This window comes from Populus euphratica, unplaced genomic scaffold, assembly GCF_000495115.2.
Source record: "Populus euphratica unplaced genomic scaffold, PopEup_1.0 scaffold156.1, whole genome shotgun sequence".
NCBI classification, from domain to species: Eukaryota; Viridiplantae; Streptophyta; class Magnoliopsida; order Malpighiales; family Salicaceae; genus Populus; species Populus euphratica.
In genome coordinates, this window is record NW_011499931.1 from 489,841 (window position 1) to 516,853 (window position 27,013).

Below are 27,013 nucleotides of genomic sequence, written 5' to 3' on the forward strand. Positions count from 1 at the left end.
GTCGTGTAGCGACAAACCTTTTAGTCGTGTCACTTTCAAAAACACAAAAAATTGAAAAAAATAAAGAATATTTTTGTGCATACGACCAAGTGTTTCAAAGCTAAAAAATTATATTGTGTTATTCATACACCAAAAAACAATGTTTTAGCATGCATTTTGGGCTTTAATAACTAGTTTATTAAAGTCAAGAGAACGTTGGATAAAATTTCAAAAACAATAAAAATTTTGTTTTGTTTGCTTCTTAGTATTTGAGGTATGATATTACACATAAAATGTATTTTATATATTTAAATTTTTTTTGGACAATAAAACAGTTAGGTTTTACTGTATTAATATAAGAACCTCCCTATTAAGGAGGGCTTGTCTTGAACTTTAGACAGACCAACAATTAGAAACCACAACATGACTTTAAATTTTATTAATCAAAACAATACAGCCTACCTTAGGTAAGGCGTATTTGGGGTGCTAAAACCTTCCCTTTACACAACCAGTCTCCGTACCCGATTTTTTAGACCAGTTAGGGTTCCTAGTAACCAGAATACTATGTGGTGACTTCCATTCTATTTTTTTTATTGATAAGAGACAAGATTTCCTTATCTCTTGATATTTAGCCAGAAATATATATATATATATATATATATATATATTTAAGAGTAGACGATCAATTTGTCTGATATTTGTGTTATTGTTGGATTTGTTTGTCACTGTTAATACAAAGTTTTTTATTATTATTTTCTCATACGCTCAATTTACACATATTTGTTCATGTATCATTTGCATTTTTGTACGGGTTACATTGAAACCTCTAGGTTAAATAAGGGACTAACAGCTTACCTTATGATTTTTAAGTCAAGATTTAAGTTTGTATAAACCTCACCTCTTCACTGAGTGCTTAGACTAATAATAATTAGTGCATATGCCATCTCATTGCTTGTTAAACCTCCATTTGCCTTTACAAGGGTGATCACTGGGACACCAAAAGATCCTTTTAAAGACTGAATAGCCAACCTACCCTTGTCATGCATAAAAGAATTTAGAACTTGCTTTTAGTGTGTATGCTCCCTGCACTTTGTTTAGCATCAAAATGCGCCTTTCCTGAAGCATCTTAAAATTAAAACTTGCAGGTGATACAATGATTGTCATGTATAATATTTTCATTGTAGAGTTTGGATAAAAAGCAAGATTCTTGTTTTCATCATACAAGGGGTATGATAATATGTCACTCCTTGAAGGGTGAGTTCATCATGTAATATATGTACTTGTTCATACATTTGACATGCATACATGCCAGATTGAAATATAAGTTCCCAAAAAGGTCTACAACACCCGACTTCGAGCAAAAATCATTAAAGATCAAAAGCAATAAGAGTTGGAATATCTAAAAACAAGTGTGGTTCACTTCACTAGTTTACTCGAGCAAACACTAAGAAATATCTCTGATGAAGGTCCTTCTAATCGACTAATCACTTTTAATCATGCTACTACTACAGTTCAGCTTGAAGAAATAATGAGTGAATAGGGTTAAGAGCCCCTACAAAATCTAACATTTATACAGACAGTGACCGGGCAACCATGGAGGCTAGCGTGAGAACAGATTTACTAATAAAGACTGTTCTATTATTGTCTTTTATTTCATACTTTTGAACAAGATTGTCTATGTCAAATGAGCTCTTATTAAATATGATCATATCTTTCTTGTGTTCATATCACTCTTTTTTGTTGTTATTACATGTATATAATATTTTAAGCACAACTTTTGCTCATAAAACTATAACATGAATAATCCTTTGGTGTTTTCTTTTTATTCTTCCAAAACCATACATAATTTTATATGTTTTCAATGATATTTTTGGGACCTCTAAAGTGAGTACAAAAACAAATAATCATGTTGGTATTTGTCCAAAACAAATACATTCTGAAAATTCAAGTAATTCCATAAATAGGAAAATTGAAAAAAATAGACAAAACCTAAACAAAAAACAAAGACAAACAACACCATGAGGTGACTCACAAGCTGAGGTTTATTTCAATAAATAAATCATTTTGCATATGCATATGAAAGCAAGACCTATCGATACTCAATGCATTGAGTTTGAGATGAGAAAATACCATCTTTGAAAATCTTTTCACGAGGTTAAAATTTATTCTTTGCTATTTCAAAAATGAGCCTAGTAATATTTTGAAAATAACCTTAACTAGGATCACACCCCATAATGGAGGGGAAATAAGAGAGGTTTTAAAAACCACCAATAAAAAAAAAAACTTTATGATCATCCAGACAAAGCAGTGAAGATAGATGTCAGAATTGATCATGTCATTATCATCCAAACAAAGCAGTGAAGATAAGTGTTGGAATTGATCATGTAATTTAATTGAAAAAAAAATCCAAAGGATCCAAAAGGATTTGAGCTTTTCATAATTAAGGTGTCTATGTTCAACCAAACAAAGAATGAAGACAACAAAAAGAAAAGGTCCAAACCCGACACTAAGGGGCATAAAATCCATTTGACCAAACAAATCTCTTTTCAATAACAGAAAATTCTAAAAATATTTTGGGGCCTTCGTTGATTTATTTGTAGGCCCCTTGCACTTTATTTTATTTTTTCTTTATGTTCATGCTTTTTTATAAATGTGCTCAATCTGTGGATTATTACTGTTAAACGCAAATATGTCGTGCAATGTTTTTTTTACTTTCATCTAAAAAGAGAAAATAATAATAAAGGAATAGTACCAGTTTTCCTAGCAACGAGTGCCTATATCAATCTTTACTCAAGAAGTTGGAAACAATAGTCCAACAACAGGTAAGTCATTTCGTTCCCTTCTTTTCACTTTTAATTACTCTCTTCTTATAGCAAGTGCACGCGAGTAGCTCATACACACTTGCAAAGAAAAATATATCGGCCGGGTTATTGGTATGAACCAGTAACAGGCCCGGTTTGGCTGGGTCTAGCATAGCCCAGAAGAAAAAAAAGAGTGGGCAATTATTGTTAAACATAAATATGTTGTGTAATGTTTTTTTACTTTCATTTAAAAAGAAAAAATAATAATAAAGGATAAACAAAAAAAATGACATAGAAAATTTCTTCTTCAAATTCATTTTTTGCAAAAATATTCACTAACACTAGAGTCAAAAATATCGTATTTTTTGGATTTATGTCATATTTACTAACGCCAGAATTGAAAATATTCGTAAGAATTGTTTACAGACACTAGAGTGAGGAATATGAAAGGAAGAATAAAAAAAAAAGAACAAATTCTTATTAATTTTAGAAAAACCAGCAATACAGTCTATCTTAAGTAAGACGTTTAAGGGGTGATAGCATCTTTTCTTTTGCATAATTAGTCTCAAATCATAGAATTTATATTGACCAGTTAGGTTTCTAGTGACCATAATATTAGGTACCGACTCCTTGAACAAGACCTTTTCCTCTAGAAGAACAAGATGCTAGATATTTGTTTTTTTTTTCAATCAAGAGATAATTTGTAAATGGTCACCATGATATCTGGATGTAACCTTTATAATACTACTTATAATTATAAAATACAGAATTTGTTGTTTTTTATTAATGTAGTTCTTTACAAATATTTTTAAATGAGAAGATTTCAAATATAGTTTCTAAATAGATGTTTGTTAAATATTACACAACATTAATTAAACACAACATTAATAAGAAATTAATTATAACTCGCTATTCTAAACTGAAATATTAATTAAATATTACAGTTCTAAAATGTGATATTCAAAAATATATTATTTCACTGAAACATTTTACTATTGTGTTAATTTATCATTTCTTTTTAATTTTTATGCTAAGTGATCAATTTACCCGGACAAGAAAGTGTCAGCACAACGTTATCCTCGTTGTCTTTACAAATATCTTGTCCCATCAAGGCATATGCCCCTTTTTAAATGATATTGATGAATGAAAGCAGAATAAAGTGGTGTTCCCTGAGGGGAATAATATATATATATAGCAACCACTCCCATGTTAACACCAATCCCACTTCGGTTGCATAATCTTCCTATAATAGGACAATTAATGTAATAATTCATTAAAACATGGATTGTTGGTCTTCAAATTTGTTTGCTCAGATGGGTCCCAATCCAGATTCTTATGATTCTCGATTTGATGTAGCTAGCCACTATGCCATGAATTTCTTGGACATACATGCACCGCAAACAGATCACAGACCTGTAGAACGAGGCTCTTTTTTGCTAATTTTCTAACCCAGAAATTAAGTTGCAACCTCTTCTGCTTTGAGTGATCCAAAATTAGCCCTGCATCGACTAATATGCTAATGTCTAGGTCAAGGATGTGGATATAATAGTTCAAAGTTTGTTAACATGGTGTAGATTGTTTCTGCAAAAATATTTTTTCATTAAAAATATATTAAAATAATATTATTTTTGATTTTTTTTAATCTTTGTTATTAGTATATTAAAATCATAAAAAAACACATAAAAATTTCAATGTAATATCTCTAAAAATAAAAAACAGGTTGAAATGCTTGTAGCTATGTCAAGATATTAGTTCGATGTCTAATGGACTAAAGGGGTAGCTTTTTATGTTGGGTTGGATCATGGTTGTTATTTCAAATTGTGTAATAGCTATCTTGGTTGATGATGACCCCATACCCTAATTTGTTATTTGAAAAAAAGAAAAAACAGGTTGAAATGCTTATAGTTATGTCAAGGTATTATCTTGGCCTTCAAGGAGATCCAATCTTCATTTGGCTGCTTTCAAGAATAGATTGTACTTAGCTAGGTGCATGATCCCCGAATGTGTCATGTGTGCCTTGACAAAGATACGATGATAGGCATTCTCGTGAAAGTTTAAAAAAAATTAAAATCACATAACCAAGGTGTTCTAATAATAAATATTTTAAATTAAGAGTTTGATATGCCTGTAACTCCAAGTTTGAGTCCTCTATTTACTTAACTTAACTGATATAATATTCAGTAAAAATTTATATAATCATTAACTTTAAAATTTATAGAATTAATCATGATATATATAAATTAGCTTAAACATTCATTTTAAATAAAAAAAATTAAAATCACATGGAATAATCTTATAAAATTCACATACACAGGAAAAAGAGAGAGATTTGCATTGATTATTATACTAAATGCTGAAGCATGCATTAAAATACAAACTCCTATAAGGAACCAAATCTAATCTTGGTAGCTTCAAATTTGGATTAAGTACTGACCTTGATTTGAGGAGGGAAGATCCTTGACATATATGTTGTCAGTAAGAAATTCCCTGAGCCAAGAAGTTCATCGTCAAGACTTGTTAAGCTTTTGTAAGTTCCACTTTCTCCAATAAGAAACAACCCACATGCTTTGTCCAGTCCAGCTTTACCAGTTTTGAAGTCAATCTCATGAGTATTTGCCTAGCCTCCTGCAAACCTGAAAAGCCCACTTCCACCAACAACAGGCATCTCTCTGATGCCAGAAAACACTTTGTTTCGCCCCAGAATGCTAAGGGTGCTGCCATTATACTTCCCTTCTGCGAAAACAAAGTTCAATGCCATCAGAAAACTAACTTCACTTTGTTATGCCGTTGCATAAATCAATAGACATTAAAAAGTCAATTGAATTGAAGTGAAAGAAATAGATGCTTTATTTTTTTTTAATAAATTTGATGTTATTTTTTTCTTACATGATTAGGTAAAACAAGCATTGAAAAAAGCAAAGTAAAGCCAAGTAATATATATATATATATGGCTTTTCATTTATCACGCCTTTTGAGTTGTTATCACATGTGCGTTTGGAAAAATTAACGGTTGTTTTGACTTTTGAAAAATTATAGATATTAATTTTTAAAATATTATTAAACACACTTATATACCACAAACGTAACTAAAAGCGATAGCTAAATTAGTTCTTTTCAGAAAAAAAAATGTCTCCCGTGTCACAACTGTGTTTGTAGGTCATAAGAGCATCTTCGCTCGGATATGCTATTTAGAATAGCCAATTTGGTCATATAGTTTTTTGAATAATGTAAATATAATAATTATTTTTTTGTCTATATGCACTCAAATACTAAAAAAAAAATTAAAAAGTCAATTTAATTTTAATATATTTGATTTATCAAAAAATAAAGAAATATCTTTGTTTTTGTTAGTATATATATAAAATGTGGTTAATTAGTTGGTTATATATTGTTGAAATAAATATTTAAAGTAAAAAAAAATATCTGATCTTTATATAAATTCTAAATAATTTTATATATATTTAATGAGATCCTTCATACTCTAAAAAAATTTAAAATTTACAATTTTTGCTACGTGTATATATTTCATGAAATACAACCGTTTTAATATATTTTGCTCTTTTTTGTGCCAATTGGATTTTGGATTTTTTTGAAGGAAAAAAAGAGAGATTTTAGCATTTTATATGGCTATCCTGTTGAAGGGCGTAAAACAAGGATGAAGAGCCCAGAATAACATATTTTCAATTTGGCTTCTCGTTTGCAGTCAGCATTGAAGATGCCCCAATGAAAGCAAAGAAAAGTCACGAATAGAATATGGAACAAAAATAGAAATTCTACTTCAATGAATTTAGTGTTCTAATGGCAAACTTTCCACCAACCGAAGTTGAAGTGGAAACTTTCCAATCTTGAGCACAATCTTGCAGAACAGAAGCCCACTCAAGGACGGAGCCTTGTAGAAGGCTTAGGTGGGCTGTAGCCCAGGTAAAAAAATTAATGCTGATCTATTACGTCAATAGTTCCTAAATAAATAGGAAAGTAACCCATACTTTTTGTCCCATGTGGAATGTCAAAAGAAGCCAGCAAAAAAGCTACCAATGTAAGTGCGCAGAGTTAATCACTGGGAAATCTCCAAGTTTTTTCTAACCTCCGACTCATTATACTTTGATGGCTTGCTTGCTTGTTTTGTTTAGCTTGTTTCCTTCGAGGTGTCGCTCTTTCAACCCTGTTATAAAAAAATATAATAACCCACTTTTTCTTTGTTTTTTTCACGGAAAAACCTAACAAAAATAATTAATTGATTGTTTTCTTTAATCTTTTGCATAAAACCTAAACAAAAATAATGTGTGAGAATTAAATTTACATGCTTTTCAACTAGCATACCAAGGAGTTTTAGCTTTTTATTTCTCAATAGCATACCTAAAAGCTATAAAAATATAAAATCATCAGGTAAAAATTTAAAAGTTTTAACTTTCATTTTGAATTCAATATACATTAATTTTTTTTAATATTTTAATGGGTCTCAATTTATAGGTTATGATTCACTAAAACCTTGTTAAATACATTGTTTTAATATATATATATAGAGAGAGAGAGAGTAGAAGGAATCGTGACCAGATTCCTTAATGATAATTTCTCTTTCGTGTTTATTTTTAATGAATCATTAATCTACACCATAGTTTTTAAATTTTTTAAAACCACTTCAAGCCATGCTAACATTAATTTGAGTTGAACTTGAACAAGCCAATGTTATACACAATAACCATAATTGAAGTTACGAGGATATAACAAAAAATAAACACATGAAAAAAATGACATGAAGGTTGTGAGGTTCGAATTTAGACTCATGAAAAAACATGAAATAAATATATGAAAAAATAATTTACTAGTTTATTTCAAATTTAAGTTTCTCAAATCTTCTTGTAATTTATATCACTATTTTATCCTTGTATATTATGCATTTCATAAATATTTTATTATGATATTACTATCTTTTCATCTTGCACCCGACTTTCCTAATCCTTTTTACTTGAATAGATTATAAATTATAATGGAAAATCAGATGCAAGAGAGGAAAAATTATGCTTTCATTCTTTAAACCAAGCGAATAAACATCAACCAATAAAAAAAGAGTTCTTAACGGATTCTATAATGATTTACATTGAACGAGAACTTGTTAAAGATATTAATTTAAATTCTATTATAAATGAATTATATCCTACAAAATATCAAAGGATTCAATTTTGATAGTGCAATTTATTTTTATTTTTATTTTCAATTTTATTTACTTTAAATTTTATTTTATTTTTTATATTTTATGTTATGTATTTGAATTAATATTTTATTGTTAATTTGATAAATTTATATATACAAATTAATGATCAGTTAATAATTGATCTTAAAAAATAATTTATTTATATATATATATATATATTTATAATGTAGCCCAGGGCAAAAAAACATTCCTAGTTCCGCCCTTGAGCCCACTCTAAAATTTTATGATCTTGATTTTCTGTGCTTATTGTCAAGAAGCCGTCTCAAGAAAGCTAAAGTTGCTCATAAATTAAGCTAGTTCAGGCTTACACGTGATGGAGCACTATTTACAAGTCACTGACTTCTCTAGAGCGACTGCCGCAGCTGCCCTCCTTGCATCTCTGCAGGCTGCAAGGAAGTGGAAGAACAGATGATTTTAATAACAAAGAATGAAACATGTCTCCCTATGATCCTTCATGTAAGAGACTAGAAAGGTGATAAAACAAGGCAGCAAAAAATGAAGTCACTTAATACTCTATCAGGAAGAAAACTGAACTCCAAACTCACACCTTCAAATCAAGCTTTAAGATCACTCCTCCATCCCCTGTTAAGTAATTTAAATACTGGCAATAATCTTTTACAAATCACAATACTGCTCAAGAACTTAGTTATGCTGCGCATGAAAAATAATTCTCTATAAGCATAACTTCCTATATACATGATAAGGATTGAGCCAGTGACACTCCTAATTTCCACAGCATATCTTTTGATCTAGCCAGTTTAATATTCTAGGATTAAACTAAAACTTCAAGGAGTGAAATTCTGATATTGCCGTAGCATGTTAGCGATTTTTTTAATCAAGAAACGAAGATCACTTTTCGAATTTCCTTGCCAAAAAAATAAAACAAAAAACAATTTGACGAAACAGAGGCCAGTCAGGTCTTGCAATACTCCTGAAAATGTTTGTGCTATTTCTATTTATTAGATTATCAATCTCAGTCTACCAATACCAACTGAGTGAAAGAATATGGTAACACGTGTCGCGTAACTCATCTCTGGGTTATTCCTCCAATTCACACTCACATGAGACAGACCCGCCGTTGCACGACACCGCGAGCGCCCTGCAACAACGGGTAACTGAATTCAACCTATAAGATCTATGTGAAGAACCAAACATGTCTCAAGTCGCACTATAGTAACCCCAATAACCGTAATTAATGACCAATTAATTCACTCTGTGATGTGCTTGGCATATGGCCATCATTTTCACCTTCGGAGGGTAACTTATGTCAATTCATTCTAATCTTCTGGTTCGTGATTGAAAAGAACACATGATGTGAATAAAGTTGAGAGCACGATGTGTAAGAACCTGAAGAGGATGTGAAAGGATCAAGAAAAAGAGCCTTTACATGAAGGATGAAAAATTGTACAGGGGAATGCTTGTGATTTCTCTTTAGTATAGAATGGCAGAGCACAGCCACATTTATACACAGCTTCGTATAACAAATTGTTTTGTCCTAGTCATCTATAATAGAGACGCCTTTAGCCAAATAAGGAAAAGAGAAACAGAAGGGAAAAAAATAGAAGCACCTTTCCTGTGCTTGTCTTGTATCACGGTATAACGAAGATATGAGTCAAAATAGGTAACAGAAGGAGAGGGATTGTTCTCTTAGTGAAGGCGAGCAGCTTTCATTTTTTTTTTTAGAATTAATGGTAGGGCGAGTAGGCGGTTCATATGATTCCTCATCCTTAGAATAAGAAGTAGGAGGATACGCTGCAGAGCAAGAGTTCTTGAAGTCTACCCCCTGGGCGCGCCTCTTAATTCATCCATGGAGGCCCTCCTCGGAACATGTAGATCCAGGGAACCTGGCTTGGGAATAGCTTCTTACTAGTAGGGGCGGAGCACATTAAGAGAGCCCGAAATAGAGCTTAGTCTCTCCATAGTAGTCTAGTAGTAGAAGGCGTAGGTTATGACTTGATCTAATAGAGTCAGAATACCTTTCTATCTAAAAGAAATATTGCTCCATGAAACAATCCAGATTCCACACCATGCTGTGGGCTGGGGAGAGAGCTGCTCCGCGAAGCTGGCCATTCAGTCCTTAAGGTACTATACTAGAAAGGAAATAGAAGAAAAGGCCTTCAAAAAAGAGCAAGAGAGTGATGGGCAACCTTACCCTAGTCTATGCTCGTAAGCTGTCAAGTACCAGTCTCGCAACTGGCACAAAAGGATCGGTATTTACAAATCTCCTTGTAGGTTGTTGCTTGGTGCTGGTTGAATGGCATGCGACTAATGTGTTGTCTAACATCCCCCACAGGATAGAGAATAGAGATTAATTGTTCTCATATTGGACAAGTGCCATTGAAAAATAGAAGGAGAGCTTTGTAAACATGTCCGCTAGTTGACACTAAGAAGCAACATGATGCTACCACTTATATCTTGTCACAAATGAGATAGCAATCTAATTCAATGTGTTTTGTGTGTTCATGAAAAATAGGGTTTGCAGCAATGTGTAGAGCAGTTTGATAGTTATAATAAAGCTGAGCTGCTTGAGGATGAGAGACATGGAGATCTTAAAAGAGATATTAAAACCAAGTAATTTTTGAGTAGGTGGAAACTATAGACCGATATTCTGCCTTAACTGAGGAGTGAGATATAATAAATTATTTATTGGACTTTCAAAAAATATGCAATAACTTATAATTGACCTTCTAGTATCAAGACAAGAAGCCTAATCAAAGTCATTGAAGTCTTTAAGTTGAATATATGAGGAAGAAGACAATAAAATACCCAGTCCAGATGTAAATTTAATATAACAAAGAACTGGGTGAGCTATTGCGAGATGTGTAGTCGTAGATGTATCCATATATTAGCTGAGAATTTGGACAGGATAACAAATATATAGCCTAGTGATAGTGAGATACAGAAGACATCCAATGAGATGATGATAGGAGATGGGGTATGGTAAGGGATCTCTTGAAGCCTTACTTAGCTTAAAGTTTTGCTCAAGGGGTAATTCGAGGGATTTGCTAGCAAGGATACCTGAGTAGACTAGAATGTCTAAAGCATACTGTCTTTAACATAAATAAATACCTATCAAGGATTTAGCAACTTCCAGGACAAAAAAATATCGTGAATAACCAAGATTTTTTATTTTAAATTGTTTGTGTGTGAAGGTTTTAAGTGATTTAATGGAAGATAAACAATTTTCAACAACAATAATATCATCAATATAAATTGGTAAAGTAGTTAAGGAATTACCATCCATTTTAGTAAATAGACTATAGTCAACTTTGAATTGTGTAAAACCAAAAGCAAAGAGAAAAAGGGAAAACTTGGAAAGCCATTGACGAGAGGCCTGTTTGAGTCCATATAAACTCTTAAAGAGCTTGCAGACTTGATTGGGACCACCTATAGAATAGCGAGGAGGCTTGTATATGTATATTTCTTTGTTTAAGACACCATAAAGAAATGTATTATTGATAACAAATTGTAAAAAAGACCATCCTTTGATTGTTGTGACAGAAAGTAAGACTTTGACAATGATGAGCTTTGTGACAAGAGAGAAAATCTCTATATAGTCAATACATGCATGTTGTGAAAAAACATTGGCTACAAGCCTAGTTTTCAATCTCTTAACACTGCTATTAATGTTATAACCCAATTTTAATCCACTTATTTTTAATTTAATTTTAAGGGTAAATCTTAAAATTAAAAAAATTAAGGGTTTAACTGTGAAAGTTCAAAACTTCAGGGGTTGAATTGAGAAATGGGCCACCTACAGATCTGACATCATTTTGGTCATTCCTATTCTTCATCTTCTTCCTGTGGAAATAGAGGAGACTACCGAAGAACACCATTAGACACATTGCGATGCACACGACTTCCACCACTAGTTTCTCAATTCGTTTCTGTGTCCCTCGCCGCCATAATAAGCCATTGACGCATGAAGGAAACCACCACCAACAGTCCAATAATGGCAGGGTTGTTAGTGTCCCAATCCAAGCAAAATATGGAGTCCTTATCCTCATGAAGATCACTGCCCCAAGAAGATAAGGATCAAGCTCAGGTATCCAAGTCCTTGTGAAACACCAATGCGTCTCTTCCAAATGTGCTTATCCAGAGACAAGCCATGTGCGGAGAAAACATCAGGCACGTCCCCTGTAAATATAGAGCTTTTGGGATGGAAGAGAAAAGGAGAAAAAAACAAAAAGCAGAGAGATGGAAAAATAGAAAATAGAGGAGAGAATCCATAACAAAAAAAAAACACAAGAACAGCAAGAGGAGAGATTAAAAGGAGAAGGAACAAGAGAACATTCTCTAGCCGGTGCTAGGACCATTACCTTTGTCTTCATCTTCGCCAAGTAAAGCTTCTTTCTTAATCTGTTTTTAAGAATTTCAAAACAGTGTGAAGTTAATTCACATGTGTCTGCTGCCCAGCCGGTTACTGGCTTGGGCTAGTGACCAGGCTAGGCATGGTTGGACTTAGCTTGAAAAAAAAAAAAAAAAAATACAACCTGGGCTTTAAACCCAGCTGGCCTAACTTGTGTTGCTAAGGGTGTTTTTGAAAAAAACACACCTTTATACCTTGAATAGCCTGAAAAAAGGAAAAAAAAATACAACTTGGGTTTTAAGCCCAGCTGATCCAACTTGTGTTGCTAAGGGTGTGTTTGAAAAAAACACACCTTTATACCTTGAACATAATTTTTATGTCAATTCTAGTTGATATTTGGCCAAACAAACTTCTTTTTTATATCATAAAATTCTAAAAATATTTAGGGATCTTTGTTATTTTATTAGTGATCCCCTCACATTTTGTTTTGTTTATTTTTCTTTGTGCTTTGTATTTTTTAGTCATATGCTTAATTTGTGGACCACCAATGTTAAACACAAAATTTAATATGCAACTTCTATGTTATTTCCATCTAATAAGGGCAAATGATAATAAAAGGTTAAAGAAAAAAATGGTATAGAAAATTTCTTCTTCAAATTCATTTTTTACAAAATTATTCTCTAACATCAGAGTTAGGAATATCGTATTGTTTGGATTTTATATAATACTTACCAATGTCAAAGTTGAAAATATTTATAGAAATTATTTACTGATGTAAGAGTTAGGAACATGAAAAGAAGAAAAAGGAGAACAAATTATTAATAATTTTAGACAAAATCAGCAATGCAGCTTGCCTCAAGTAGGACGCTTAAGGGATGATAGGATCTTCTCTTTTGCGTAACTAGTTACGTACTATAGAATCTATATTAACCAGTTAGGGTTTCTAGTGACTATAATACTACGTAGCGACTTCTTGAACAAAACCTTTTCTCCTAAAAAAACAAGTAACCAGGTATCTTTTTTTTTTTCATGAGAATAACTTTTAAGTGATAGTCATGAGCCAGGTATCTTTTTTTTTTCCATGAGAATAACTTTTAAGTGATAGTCATGATATTCATTCAGGTGTGACAATCAGCATGAAATTTAGTCTTGTAAACGTATTTGCAATTTATGGTTGTTTTGCCATGAGGTAAGTTAGTAACAGTCCAAGTATTATTTTGCTCTAAGATAAGCAATTCATCACTCATGGCTTTACAACAACTAGGATGCTTCATGGCTTGGTTGTATATGGTAGGGTCAATATGAATAGAACTGGAAAAGGCAATAAAAGATGGAGAATTTTTTTCATAAACAAGAAAGTTCGCTAAAAAGTAAGGATTAAAAGTGACTGAGGCGGAACACTTGAATAGTGATTGAGAAGCCGCAAAAAGTGTGGATTGGTAGCAATGAAAGTCTTGCAAATACTGTGGTGCTTTTCTGACCCTAGTGGACCTGCGAAGAGCTAAGTCAAAAATAGATGTGAAATCAGGTGAGGGGTTTGTCATGGAGATGATAGAATCATCAACAACTAGTATCGAAATAGTAATAGGTAGGGATGGAGATTAATCAGAATTCAAAACAACAATAGGCGTGGATGGAGAAGAGACAATAAAAAAATCAAGAGTACTAGATAAAGGTTTAGTAAACATAAAGATAATGGTGTTAAATGGATTGATCGATAAATAAAATAAAGAGTAAAATGGGAAAATAAATTCATGAAAAATAACATCTCTAGATATAAAATTAGTATTAGATTGAAGATAAAGCAAAAGTAATTTATAACTTTTAATGACAAAAGGATATCTAAGAAAGATAGACATCCGACCACAAGAGTCAAATGTCTTTCGTTGATGGGAGAGTGTGGAAGCAAAACAAAGTGAACCAAAAACCTTTAAATGTGTATAAGTGGGTGGTTCATTGAATAGAAGTTCAAAAGGTGTCTTGTTTTTAAGTAAGGGGCTAGAAATTCAATTATTGAGGTACGTGACTATTAAGCCGCAATTACTCTAGTATTGAAGTGGAAGTTTGGCTTGAAATCTTAGGGCTCAATCAATGTCGAGAAGGAGTTAATGTTTTTGTTCTACAATCCTATTTTATTGAGATGTTTTGACAAAATTGATTTGGTGAATGATTCCTTTGGCATGAAAAAAAATTTTCATGTGAAATCCCTTTTATTATCACTTCATGGGATTGTAATTTTACAATTAAATTGGTTTTCAACCAAATTGAAAAAGGATTCTACGTTAAGCTTAGTGCTGGCCTTGGTGGGGAGACGGTTTAACCATGTATTGTGAGTAAAACAATCGACTAAAGTAGGAAAATTTTTAAAACCATTTGATGAGGGTATTGAGCACAGTCCCTAAAGAACACAATGCACAATTTTAAAACATTGCGAAGCTTGATGATTGCTATAAGAAAAAGGTATTCGGTGAAATTTTGCTGAGGGATAAATATAGCAGGTTTTTCATTGATAATGAAAATAATGTTCTTTATTACAGGATGCATGACTAAAGACAAGAAAGGAAAATATGGATGTTCTAGACGACAATGCCATAATTCGACAGTATTGTTTTTAGACAAAACAGAAGCTGTAGCATTGTCTTAAGAAATGGAAAATTGAGATAAATCCCTTGTGCTCTTCTACTTGCTTCAAGCTGACCTCGGCTTTACAGTCAATGGATCATCAATCTTTACAGCCAGCCGAAATGCTGTCGAAGACTTGGTTGTCGTGGCTGCTTGGGCAATAGGAACAGCGGTGGGATTTGTCCAACTAACTGTGTCGTGGAAGTAGAAGCGAAGGTGGCTTGGTTTCTCCCGCTTGAAGCCTAGTTTTTTTGGAGATAAGTTTCTTGAGAAAGTGTCAGGTCTCGCGGTAGCAGGGGTGATGGGGAAGAGAATAGTGGAGAGAAAGAGGAAGATAAGGACTTATGTTAGAGTTCTGGCCATGGTTATCTGAAGTGTGGTGAGGGTAACCTCAAGTGTAATTATATACAATGTTGCATAATGGTGTAAATTTGGTCTTGTCTCGGTTTTGATCATTTACGAGACGCTACAGACGTTATATAGTTTGTTTTAATTCTTTTAACTTTTTTAAATTTGAATAACAAGAAAAAAAATATTTAATTTTATAAATACATAAAATTAATATAAAATACTTCTTGAAATAATAAAGTAAATATCTTTGAAAAATAAAAAGTATTGAATTCATATAAAATACTTCTTAAAATTATCAGCTAAATAGATATCTTTGAAAAATAAAAAGTATTGAATTTTAGAGAGTAATAATAAAGTAAATATCTCTAAAAATATTTTCTCTCTTCTCTATGTGATGGTTATAAGTTATTTATGAGGTAGTAATATGTTCTTTGCTAATGATTGTATGCTCAAAACATACTCTATACTTCAATAACATTAGACTTCGACTAATATTTTAATATATTTAATTCAATATTATAGGAGTGCGGGATGGAGTGATATCTTAATTATGTAACTAAGAAATTAGAATAGGGACTGGAAAATGCAAGTATGAAAAAGATTAATAGCCTTTGTGGTTGAAAAATCCAAGTACGTTGTATAAAGTATTGGTATTTTAAAGTTCAAAAGAAGCCTTAAAACTTTGTCCAACTTAGGATTCCATTGCTTTGCGTACAAGTTTTTTTTTTTTCAAGAAAATATTTTTTTTATTTACATAAAAGATTTTTTTCATGTTTTTTAATTTTTTTTTTTAAATTCATAAATCTTTTTCTATATTTATCTCTCATACGAAATTTTCAGAATCGGATGAAATATATGTATAGATGCAATATTATTTTTTTAGACTTGCAAAGAGGGTGAAATATGTTTTTGTTTGTAGATGGTATTGAAAAAGTATATAAAGAACATGATTAATAAATATATTTAATGTCAAATTAATTATCAATCAGTTTTAGAATTAAAAACTTTGGTGGAATTTTATTTAATCTACAACATATACTCTTTAACATAAAACATAAATATGATTTAAATAAATTATTGATAAATAAAAAATTAATCTCCTTTGATTAACATGTTTTAGTATAACTAATTTATCAATATTTTTCTTTTTTTAGTGTTATCAATCCATCTTCTTGTTGGTATTGATTAGGAATGAGAAAAAAAAAACTAAAAAATCAATTAAACTGAGAAAATTTTAAAAAAAAATCAAAAAAATCAAAACATGAAAAAACAGATTAAATATTTAAAAAAATATTTGATTTGGTTTCAGTTTTGGCTTCGTAGGTTTGAAACTGAAAAACAATACTGAATCGAACTAAAAAATAAAAAAATCAAACCAAACAGAAACCAAGCCTATTAAAAAATTCTAAAAATACCTAAAAAACAATATAATTTTTTTATTTTTAATATAAAATAACTAAACCAAAATGAACAAAACCAAGTTTTGATTTTTAATATAAAATAATTGAAACTGATTGGTTTGAACTAGTTTATATTGATTTTGATTTTATTTTTGATATTTTATAAAATTTTAATTTGATTATTTTTATTAATCATCCACAATATTGACTACATGTCGTGCATGTCTTAATTTTAAGTCATTTTTGCGATTTCAAGTAACAAAGTATCAGTTAAAGACATATTTCGTTTGGGGATAAACTGCATTCCTTCTAGTCTCCTTCAATGTGTTAATTTGATAACCTTGCTGTTATATTTGCCCACCATTTTCATTAACTCAAATATTCCAACAAAAAGAACGTAAGAAAGAACAAAGGTTAGCTGGCTAGTGATTTTTAGTCACGGTCCCTGAAAAAGAATCTACACATATAAACAAAACCATTAAAATCAAACATCGCCGTCAAGCAGCTTCCAATATTCAAGATGCAATGAGTGGAGAAATCCAAACTGGTGGTTCATCTCATCACACGGGTGTCTATCACATGGGTTTCTATCACGATGGAATCAAATGACACACTCATCACCAAGGCAAAGAAACTGCTAGATCATGAGTGGAAGATCAAAGTCCAACATGTTTATCGCAAGGCAAATCAAGCAGCAGATTAGTTAGCAAATTTTAGTTTAGCTATGAATCCTCTAGATAGGACCAATTGGATTCTAAATGAACATCTTGGAGCTTTGTACATGATCTTGTACCTTGATCTTATTGAGTTTACGTTTCCTCGTTGAATTTTGTTGGGTACTTAGCCCTGATTTACATCAAGAAAAAATATTGAGTGGAGATCTTATGTTCAGATGCTGTGAATGTGATGTGTTCCAGCTATAGTTTAAAGTAGCCGTAAAAAAAATTTAGTTGGGCACTTAGACAAACTGTTGCATTACTCAATCTGAGTGAGTAATATAGCTCAACCAAGTGTGTAGACATAGGAACATAGTGATTTTATTGATCTTTTTTGAGATGGTTTGCTATATTACTCATATGTGATAATTCAATTATAAACAATGCATTTTAGTTGACATGAATATGAGTAATAAGTTATATGCTATAAATTATTATGATAAAAATAATTATTATAACTAGTAAAGTTGTTATAGAGTTTATTTATTCTGTAAAATGCACAGAACAATAAAATATTTACAAAGACACATTAAGTGATTATAAAAAAGTATATAATTCGGAATATAAATATCACATATCGGGTCATTACACTGAATCTTAAATAGGTTTCTACCTCTATTTACTCGCTATACGAGCAATATGGCTAATAAATTCAAAATATCATAAATAATCAAATATTTTCAGAATTAATATAATTTGAGATCTATTTTTTGATTTTTTAAGTTAACATTTATTTTTTTTGGTTAATATTAGATTGGTTTGTTGCTATGATAAAGTCAAGAAACTACATATATATTTTATAATATTGACCAAAAAAATGAAGTAAACACATATATGTTTCAATGGTTTAATATTTATCATAACAAACTTGATATCCGTAAAGAAAAGTCAACTCTTGATAATATCATGGAAAAGAAAAGGACCACTCAAGCAAAGAGTAGGATGCAATCTTGTTATTGATAAACCCAAACCATCTAGTAAATGATATAAATATAGATAAATAAATGAGTTATATTGATATATTTGATATTTCAATTACTATAATATTATATTATTTAAATATTTAAAATTTATTTTGTAGATATATATATATATATATATATATTTGTTTATTTGAATTTTTAAAACTACCTCTAATTATAAAATATAAAAATTTATTGTGTTATGTTATTATAGTTCTTTACAAGTATTTATAAGTGAGAAAAGATTTTAGATGTAATTTTTTAGGTGCCTGTAGAATAAATAAGATTACTATAATTTAACTGATGTGACAATTTAAAACTGTAATATTTAATTTATTTCATAATTTTAAAACACAATATTGATTAATTGTTGCGATTCGAAAACATAAAATCTATTACATATCATGATTATAAACTGAAACATTAATTAAATATTACCATTCTAACATGTAATCTGTGATATTAAAAAATATATTATTTAACTAAAACATATCATCATTTCTTTTTAATTTCTATGCTGAATGACCAATATATCCTGAAAAAAAAGGTGTCAGCACTACATCATCCTCGTTCTCTTTACAAATGTCTTGGCCCATCAAGACATACTGTTTATTAATTGAGACCTAAAAAGTACTGTGCCAGCCATAAACATGATGCATCCAGCAGATTAGATGCTTTTTCAAAATTATTTTTAATTAAAAATATATTACAATATTAGTCTTATCTTCTATTTTTATATTATACTATAATATATTATATCATCATCCTACAAAATAAATTCACTTTTAAAATACATTTAAACACAAAACACACAAAGACTAACACTGTTAAGAATACAAAAATACATTGAAATTGAAATTTACTCTTATATTACGAGATTAAATGTCATTAAAGATTTATCTAATCTTTAACTTCATAGCCTCAAAAAATTAATATAAATATACATAAACTAACACCCACACTCACAGTTAAAAAAAAAAAAAACACAAAACCAAACGAACCAAAAACAACTCAATAATGGAAGACATAAACATTATACTCCACAATAGCATTACCAGTTTTGAAGTCAATCTCATGAGTATTTGCCTGAGCATAGCCTCTTGCAAACCTGAAAAGCCCACTTCCACCAACAATAGGCATCTCTCTGATGCCGGAAAACACATTGTTTCGCCCCAGAATGCTAAGGGTGCTACCTTTATACCTCCCTTCCGTGAAAACAAAGTTCAATGCCATCAGAAAACTAAGTTCACTTTGTGATGCCGATGCATAAATCCCCTGTGCTCTTCCTACAAGCTTTGAGCCGATCTCGGGCTTTACGGTCAAAGGGTCATCCATCATTGTGACTAGCCCAAATGATGAGAAGGATTTCTTAGTAATGGCTGCTCGGACAATTGGAACAGCAGTTGGGTTTCTTCCACCGACTATGTCATGGAAGTAGAAGTGAAGGTGGCTTAGTTTCTCCCGTTTGAGGCCTAATTTTTTTGGAGAAAAGTGTCCTGAGAAACTGTCAGACTTTACGGTAACAAGGGTCAAGGAGAAGAGAATAATAATGTTGAAGAGAAAAACGGAGGAACTAGTGGCATTTGTGGAGATTTTGGCCATGGTGAATCAGAACTAATTGATGGTTGCCAGATAAAGAATAGAAGGCTTAAATGGGCTAAGGTTTGAGAGCTTTTCAAATAAAAGTGTCTCTTGGGAGTTGGGAGTGCGGTTTGGTGAGGCGAGATTAGACTTTTAGATGGGTCCAAAAACCAAAAACAAAAACAAAACAAAAAAAAATTATTTGTAGAATTTAATTCGGTGTAGATTGTATTTAAATTAATTGTATCTCCAATAAAAAAAAAAAACCTTCAAATCTCGCCTCACTCTCAAACTCATCTAAAGCATTAAAACAAAATCACATATCCTACAAAACAAATATATTATCACCAATGAGATAATAATTGATATGAAGGGTTTTCCATTTGTAGTTTACAGAACAAATATATTATCACCAATGAGATCTTGACACAATTACAAAACGTGTTTTATGCCAAACAAAATGTTAAAATTAAGAAACAAATCTTGAACATTTTTGGCTTTTCGATCATGAATAAGATAAATTATTTTTAAAGCATATTTATTTTATGTTTTAAAATTTTATTTTAAAAAAATAAAATTTTATTTATTTATTTTTATTTTAAATTAATTTTTTTAATGTTTTCAAATCGTTTTAATATATTAATATTAAAAATAATTTTTCAAATAAAAAAATATTACTTTCATATATTTTTAAATAAAAACACTTTAAAAATCAATCATTCATTACCATACTCAACAGCACCCCTTTAATAAACCAAAAAAATATCTCTTACAATTTACGCTGTGTTCTAAGACAAGTAATTGTGAATTCTGAAGCTTCATGTAAACAGCATGCTTTAAGCATCATAAAATAAGTAAGACGTGAATGTATAGCATGGAGAACCAATAACAGTGAAAAACAATGCCATCAATAGTCATTCATTCATTATTGTTGTTTGTGATCATGTTGTTTGGAATATAATTATTATTATTTTATAAAATAATTTTTATTTAAATATATATTAAAATAATAATTTTAAAAAAATAATTTTATATCAGTGCACTAAAACAATTTAAAAATACCAAAAAATTAATATAGAAAATATTTTTAAAATTAAAAAATAAACAGGTCTCAATATCGAGAGAAACAAGAACAGAGAAATTAAGAAGTCTGATGGCTGGATAAAATTAATGCCACGCAAAATCATCATACGGATTGGGGGTAACTGTTAAGTCAATCAAGGAAAAGGGTACCCTTTATGGAAGGGAGGAAAATAAATCCAGGCCGTCCAAGCATGAGTCAATGATAGGGAAAGTAAATAGTGCTCCAGAACTCAAAAATTGAACAAAGAGAAAAGAAGACGCACAACGTCTTGAGATTTCCGAATGAAAGGTTACCTGCCCATAACCTACTTTTCCGTGACAAATTTTAGTTGCGTTTTGTGCTTTGTGCTTTGCCGTTTGATTTTACATTTCAAACAAAGTTTGGAAATCTTTTTATTTTGTATATTGATATTTTTAAATTTACACGTCAAAAATAATTTTTAAAAATAAAAAAATATTATTTTAATATATTTTAAAATAAATTTTAAATAACGATTATAACCATACCACCAATCACGTTTATTGTGAAACGTCGCTTATTGTGAAAAGTGAAACGGTAGTCGGTAGATGTGACAGCATCGTCTAAAGAAGACAAACGGGCACAGTCTAGTGGACGCTTGAATTTTGTGTTTTTCCTAGAAAGAAGGGTACTTGTGATTTTGCTTTTAGAGCCTTGTCAACTTTTACGACTTTGCCTTTAGCATTTGCCAACTTTTTTGGGAAGCATTATCCCGTATTTTAAAAATATCATTTAAAAAATTTAAACTTTTTTATTTTAAATTAATTTTTTATATTATTTTAATATAATAATCTCAAAAATAATTTTAAAAAAATAAAACATACATATTTTAATATTTTTTTTAAATAAAACACACTTTAAAAATACCTCAACACCATTTATATACATCCCTACGTCACCTGCATCTCAAATTTCGGATGTTTTAAAGTGAACAACCATATATTTAGAGTTCATGAGAGCATCTTTCATGAGATATTCTATTAGAAGAGTCAATTTAATAATATATTTTTTTATGTTTATATACACTTAAATGGTAAAAATAATTATTTAGAAAAATTAATTATATTTTAATATATTTGATATATAATAAAATAAAAAAAATACCATTGTTTTTGTTGGTATAAATAACATATATTCAATCAATTCATTACACATTTTTAAAACAAATTTTTAAAGTTGAAAATAATATTTAATCTTCAGATAATTTTTACATAAATTTTAAATAATATGTGTAATGAGATTATTGAGATTCTAAAAAATAATTAAAATTTAATGTTTTTGCTATGGTATATATTTCAGAAAATCCAATCATTTAATATATTTTACTTTTTTTGTGTCAATTGGACTTTGAATTTTATTTTTTTTAACACATCCAGGGATGATATTTTTGTTGAAGAAATGAGATTTTGACATTTTATATGCTATCCTTGTTGAAATGCATAAAACAATGATGATCAACCAAGAACAACATATTTTCAATTTGGCTCGTTTACCGTCAGCTTTGAAGATGCCCTAATGAAAGCAAAGAAAAGTCACAAACAGAGTATGGAACAAAAATAGAAATTATACTTCATTGTTATGTTGCGTGATCTTTTACAATCACAATACTGCTCAAGAACTTAGTTATGTTGCGCATGAAAAATAATTCTCTAAAAGCATAACTTCCTGTACACATGATAAGGATTGAGCTAGTGACACTCCTAGTTTCCGTAGCATATCTTTTGATCTAGCCCGTGAATATTCTAGGATTAAACTAAAGCTTTCAGTAATATTTATTATTATTATTATTAACATGTATATTTATTAATTTATATATATCTCAATTAATTATATAAATTTTAATTTTAATAATTATATAATTTTTTTAATTATTTTTAAACAACTCAAACTTATAACCATTAAAAAAATAAACATTAAACTTCTTGATAACATAATGATTAGAAAATAAATACAAGAAATTTTTTTTTTTACGTTGGTGTTCCGACCCACAAAACAAAGAAAAATTTGATCCAAACATAGGCTAGGCAGGTCTTGCAATGCTCCTGAAATTGTATATGCTATTTCCATTTATTAGATTATCAATCTAAGTCTACCAATACCAACTGAGTGAAAGAATATGGTAATACATATTGTAGTAACTCATTTTAGGTTGTTCTCCCAACACACGCTCACAGGATTCAGACGCGTCGTTGCTCAACGCGGTGCCAGAGAACAAAATTCAACCTGTAAGATCTCTATGAAGAACCAAATATGTCTCCTGTCGCACTGTAGTGACCCCAACAACCCTAATTAATCACCAATTAATTCACTGTGATGTGCTTGGCATTTGGCCAACCTTTTCACTTTCGGAGGGCAACTTATGTCAATTAATTCGTTTTTGAAAAGAACATATGATGTGAATAAAGTTGAGAGCACGATGCACATAGGCACAATTATCGAGAACATCTTGGATTAAGGAGGATATATCATTAGATGCTTGAAAAATACTCAGACAAGAATTACAAATCAACTTACATATCAAATAACTGTAAAGAAACCAAAACAATAGCTAGTGATATGGGGAAAAAAAGTTGTCAGCAAATCTCTGTCTAGACCATCTATAGGTGATAGCAGTTTTTCTTTTATTAATCACTTTCTAAGTTCTAGCAAAGTCTGAGTGAAAAAAAGGGAATCCTCAGCAGCTAGAAGGCACTTAATAATGAAAGACATAGACATTGTACTCCACAACAGCATCACCGGTTGTACTATCAAACATGTGAGTACTGGCCTGAGCATAGCCCCGTGCAAATCGGAAAAGGCCACTTCCACCGACAATCGGCATCTCTCTAACAGTGGAGAGCACACTATTACGTCCCAAAACACTGAGAGTGCTTCCATTGTACTTCCCTTCCATGAAAACAAAATTCATAGTCATTAACAAACCAATATCATTTTGAGAAGCTGATGCATAAATCCCTTGTGCTCTTCCTACAAGCTTGGAGCTGAGTTCAGGCGTCATGGTCAAGGGGTCATCAATCATCGCCACCATTCCAAATCCTGTTGAAGATGTGTTTGTCATGTCTGCACGGGCTATTCGGACCGCAGTGGGATTTTTTCCACTAACTATGTCATGGAAATAGAAGTGAAGGTGGCTTAGTTTCTCTTTCTTGAGGCCTAGTGTTGCGGGTGATAAGTATCTGGTGAAACGTTGAGATTTTGCATTGGCAATGATCAAGAATGAGAGAACTACTGAGAGAATGAGGAAGCTGGAAGTGAGGTTTTGGAGGATTTTGGCCATGGTGAAGATAAGTAAAGGAAGATGGTACTGGCTTGGAGAAGGAAGAAAACAGAGGATTTAAATAGGTGTAGTGAGCTACATGCCTTAATGGGTCTGGTAATAGTGGGTCTGGTAATAATATTCAACAAGATATTTTGTGCTTCCACTATACAATGATCGGTGGAAAGAAATGAAGAGGTGGGGCAAAGTCAGACACAGTGGCTTCATGCTTTGTCCGCCGTAGACTTCAATATCTGAATGATTTCTATACAAAAAGTTCGGCGGACATTTGGAAAATAAAAATCAACAAAAAGAAAAAACATTATTGATGTGGTGGTCAACTGACGAGAAATGATGAATATTCAAACGAATCCAGCTATGGTCTACAATTCTCACCGTCTTCACTAACTTCAATGTGCCATATTGAAAAATTATTCATGAAAATTTCACCAATTTTCGCTGTCAATTCAAAAGTTATATGCCAAGTAATTAAATTCAACCGTTTATTGGATGGCCCATAAAATTTCTGCTATTCTATGTAGCTATTGCATTTTATATATAGAGATTACAATTTCATTGAACTACACTCAGTCATCTCAAATGATTTTCTTTCATGTATAGTTATTTTATTTGATAGATAATAGATAAGATACAAATATTATCAAATCTGACCTAAATATAATTTAAAAAATATATATTTCTATATATAAATATATATGTTTAAAATATATATATTTTTATATATAAATATATGCGCATGACATTTTTTCAATCCAAAATTGTGTATGGTACACTTCATATATATATATATGAATAAGATATATGACGTGTACATACGAATAAGATATAAATATAAATAAACTTAAGTACTGGTGGAAAAGCATTATGATTCCTATTCATGTACAAAGAAAACAAAAGGGGAGTAAACTGAGTTGAAGAACATCATAGATGAAGGTGGCAGTGGCAATTCTGTAAACATCAAACGTCTAGTTGCAAGTTATCTTGGAGCAACTTGCGAAAGGGGAAATCATGATCCCACAAGTCGGAGTAAAACAAAGTACACTTTATTAATTAATCAACAAGCCAATGAGGATGAATAAACAAGATAATGTTGAGCAATAACCTTAAATAAGCAAACAAGAGGGGCAAAATCAAAGACAGAACAGAAGACGCCGGTAAACGGAGAAAAACGTGAAGGAAAGCATGACTGTGAAAGACAGCAATTTAGCCAATATTTTAGCTGCTCAAGAAGCGGATCATACGTCTATAAAGAGATAGAAAATGGCCTTGCAAGGTGACTCTCTGAGGCAGGTATCGTTGGCGGAGAAGGGACGCCGAGGGCAGGGCTCCGGTGATGAAACAATGAGATAGCGTTTTGAAACTACCTCTTTGCTATTATTGGAAAAACACCTTTGCAATGATTACTCTTTTTATGTTATGTCATCAGCGAAACGCGAGCTAAATAAATAATGATTGCAGAACTCGCTTTACCTTCCCGAAGAATCCACCAAATTAAACGCTGATGGGTTGAGAATTGGGTTCGCTGTCAATAAAGCTCTGCGGTGCATTATCAGACAAACAAAATTGACTCAAGGAATACTGATCAAAGGAAATTCAAGTAAATAATCTTGCGAGAGAAAAATATAGAAGAGTTTATTCTCAAAGAACAAACATAAATACCAGCAATAGGAAAGCTGGTAAATCCTTAATCTGTATAGAATTCAAGCTACTATATTAAAAGATTTTTTGTTTTCGTGATTCAACCGTGATTTTTACAAATTTTGAAATATTGTTTTTGTTTTAAATTAAATATTTTTAGTTTTTTATTTTTATTTTTTTATACATTTATATTAAAAATAAATTTTAAAATATAAATATAAATTTTAATATTATTTTAATATATTTCTAAATAATACTTGAATATGAAAAACCTTGACTTAAGAGAATGGGATTCACCGTGCTACTAATTGAAAATCTTGACTTTATTTTAAGTTATATTTGTTTCTTGAAAAACAGTTTATGGAAAACTATTTTTTAAATTTTCCTGTGTTTGTTTGTTATTAAGAAAGGTGGTCATTGAAAAACATTTTCTGGTCAACAAAAAACATTTTCCAGTCAATGGAAAACACTTCTGGTCAACGAAAATATTTTTTAGTAAAAAAAAATTACCTTAGTTTTCAGGAAAGTGTTTTTCTTTCTAGCTGTGTTTGTTTTCCGGAAAGTGGTTTCTGGGAAAACACTTTCCAAACTTTCTTGTGTTTATTTTTCAAAAAATAGTTTTTGACAAAAATTACTTTCTAAACTTTCTTGTGTTTGTTTGCTGTTAGAAAAGTTGGTAAATAAAAAACACTTTCCAGTCAAAGAAAAATTTAACTTGATTTTTAGAAAATTGTTTTCCTAAAAAATATGGAAGGAAAATACTTTTCGAAAGTTGTGAAAAATTTAGAAATGTCTTTATTTGCTGATTATTTCAAATTTGATCCTCAAACTTTTGATTGCTATATATATTTTATTTTGAATATTTATTTTTCAATTTAATTTCTTAAAATTTAATTTTTATATTAACTTTGGTCCTCATTTTTATAATTGTTATTTGCTTTTCTCTTATTATTTTTTATTGAAATTTTTTTCTATCAAATTTGGTCCTCATTCTTTTGATTGTTATTTATTTTATTTGAAATACTTTATGAAATGTTAATTATTATTATTTTAATTTCTTCAT

General features: G+C 30.6%; 2 protein-coding genes and 1 pseudogene across 2 annotated transcripts; all 3 read right to left on the reverse strand.

Annotated features, from left to right (window-relative positions):
- Positions 1 to 5,202: 5,202 nt before the first annotated feature.
- On the reverse strand, positions 5,203 to 15,286 carry LOC105136083 (dirigent protein 8-like; annotated as a pseudogene).
- A 4,025-nt stretch (positions 15,287 to 19,311) lies between these two features.
- On the reverse strand, positions 19,312 to 20,042 carry LOC105136034 (dirigent protein 22-like). The gene has a single exon (XM_011041192.1). It carries the CDS (start codon positions 19,952 to 19,954, stop codon positions 19,364 to 19,366), a length of 591 nt encoding a protein of 196 aa, XP_011039494.1. The 5' UTR covers positions 19,955 to 20,042; the 3' UTR covers positions 19,312 to 19,363.
- A 3,431-nt stretch (positions 20,043 to 23,473) lies between these two features.
- LOC105136035 (dirigent protein 22-like) lies at positions 23,474 to 24,494 on the reverse strand. The gene has a single exon (XM_011041194.1). It carries the CDS (start codon positions 24,310 to 24,312, stop codon positions 23,728 to 23,730), a length of 585 nt encoding a protein of 194 aa, XP_011039496.1. The 5' UTR covers positions 24,313 to 24,494; the 3' UTR covers positions 23,474 to 23,727.
- Between the last annotated feature and the right edge of the window lie 2,519 nt (positions 24,495 to 27,013).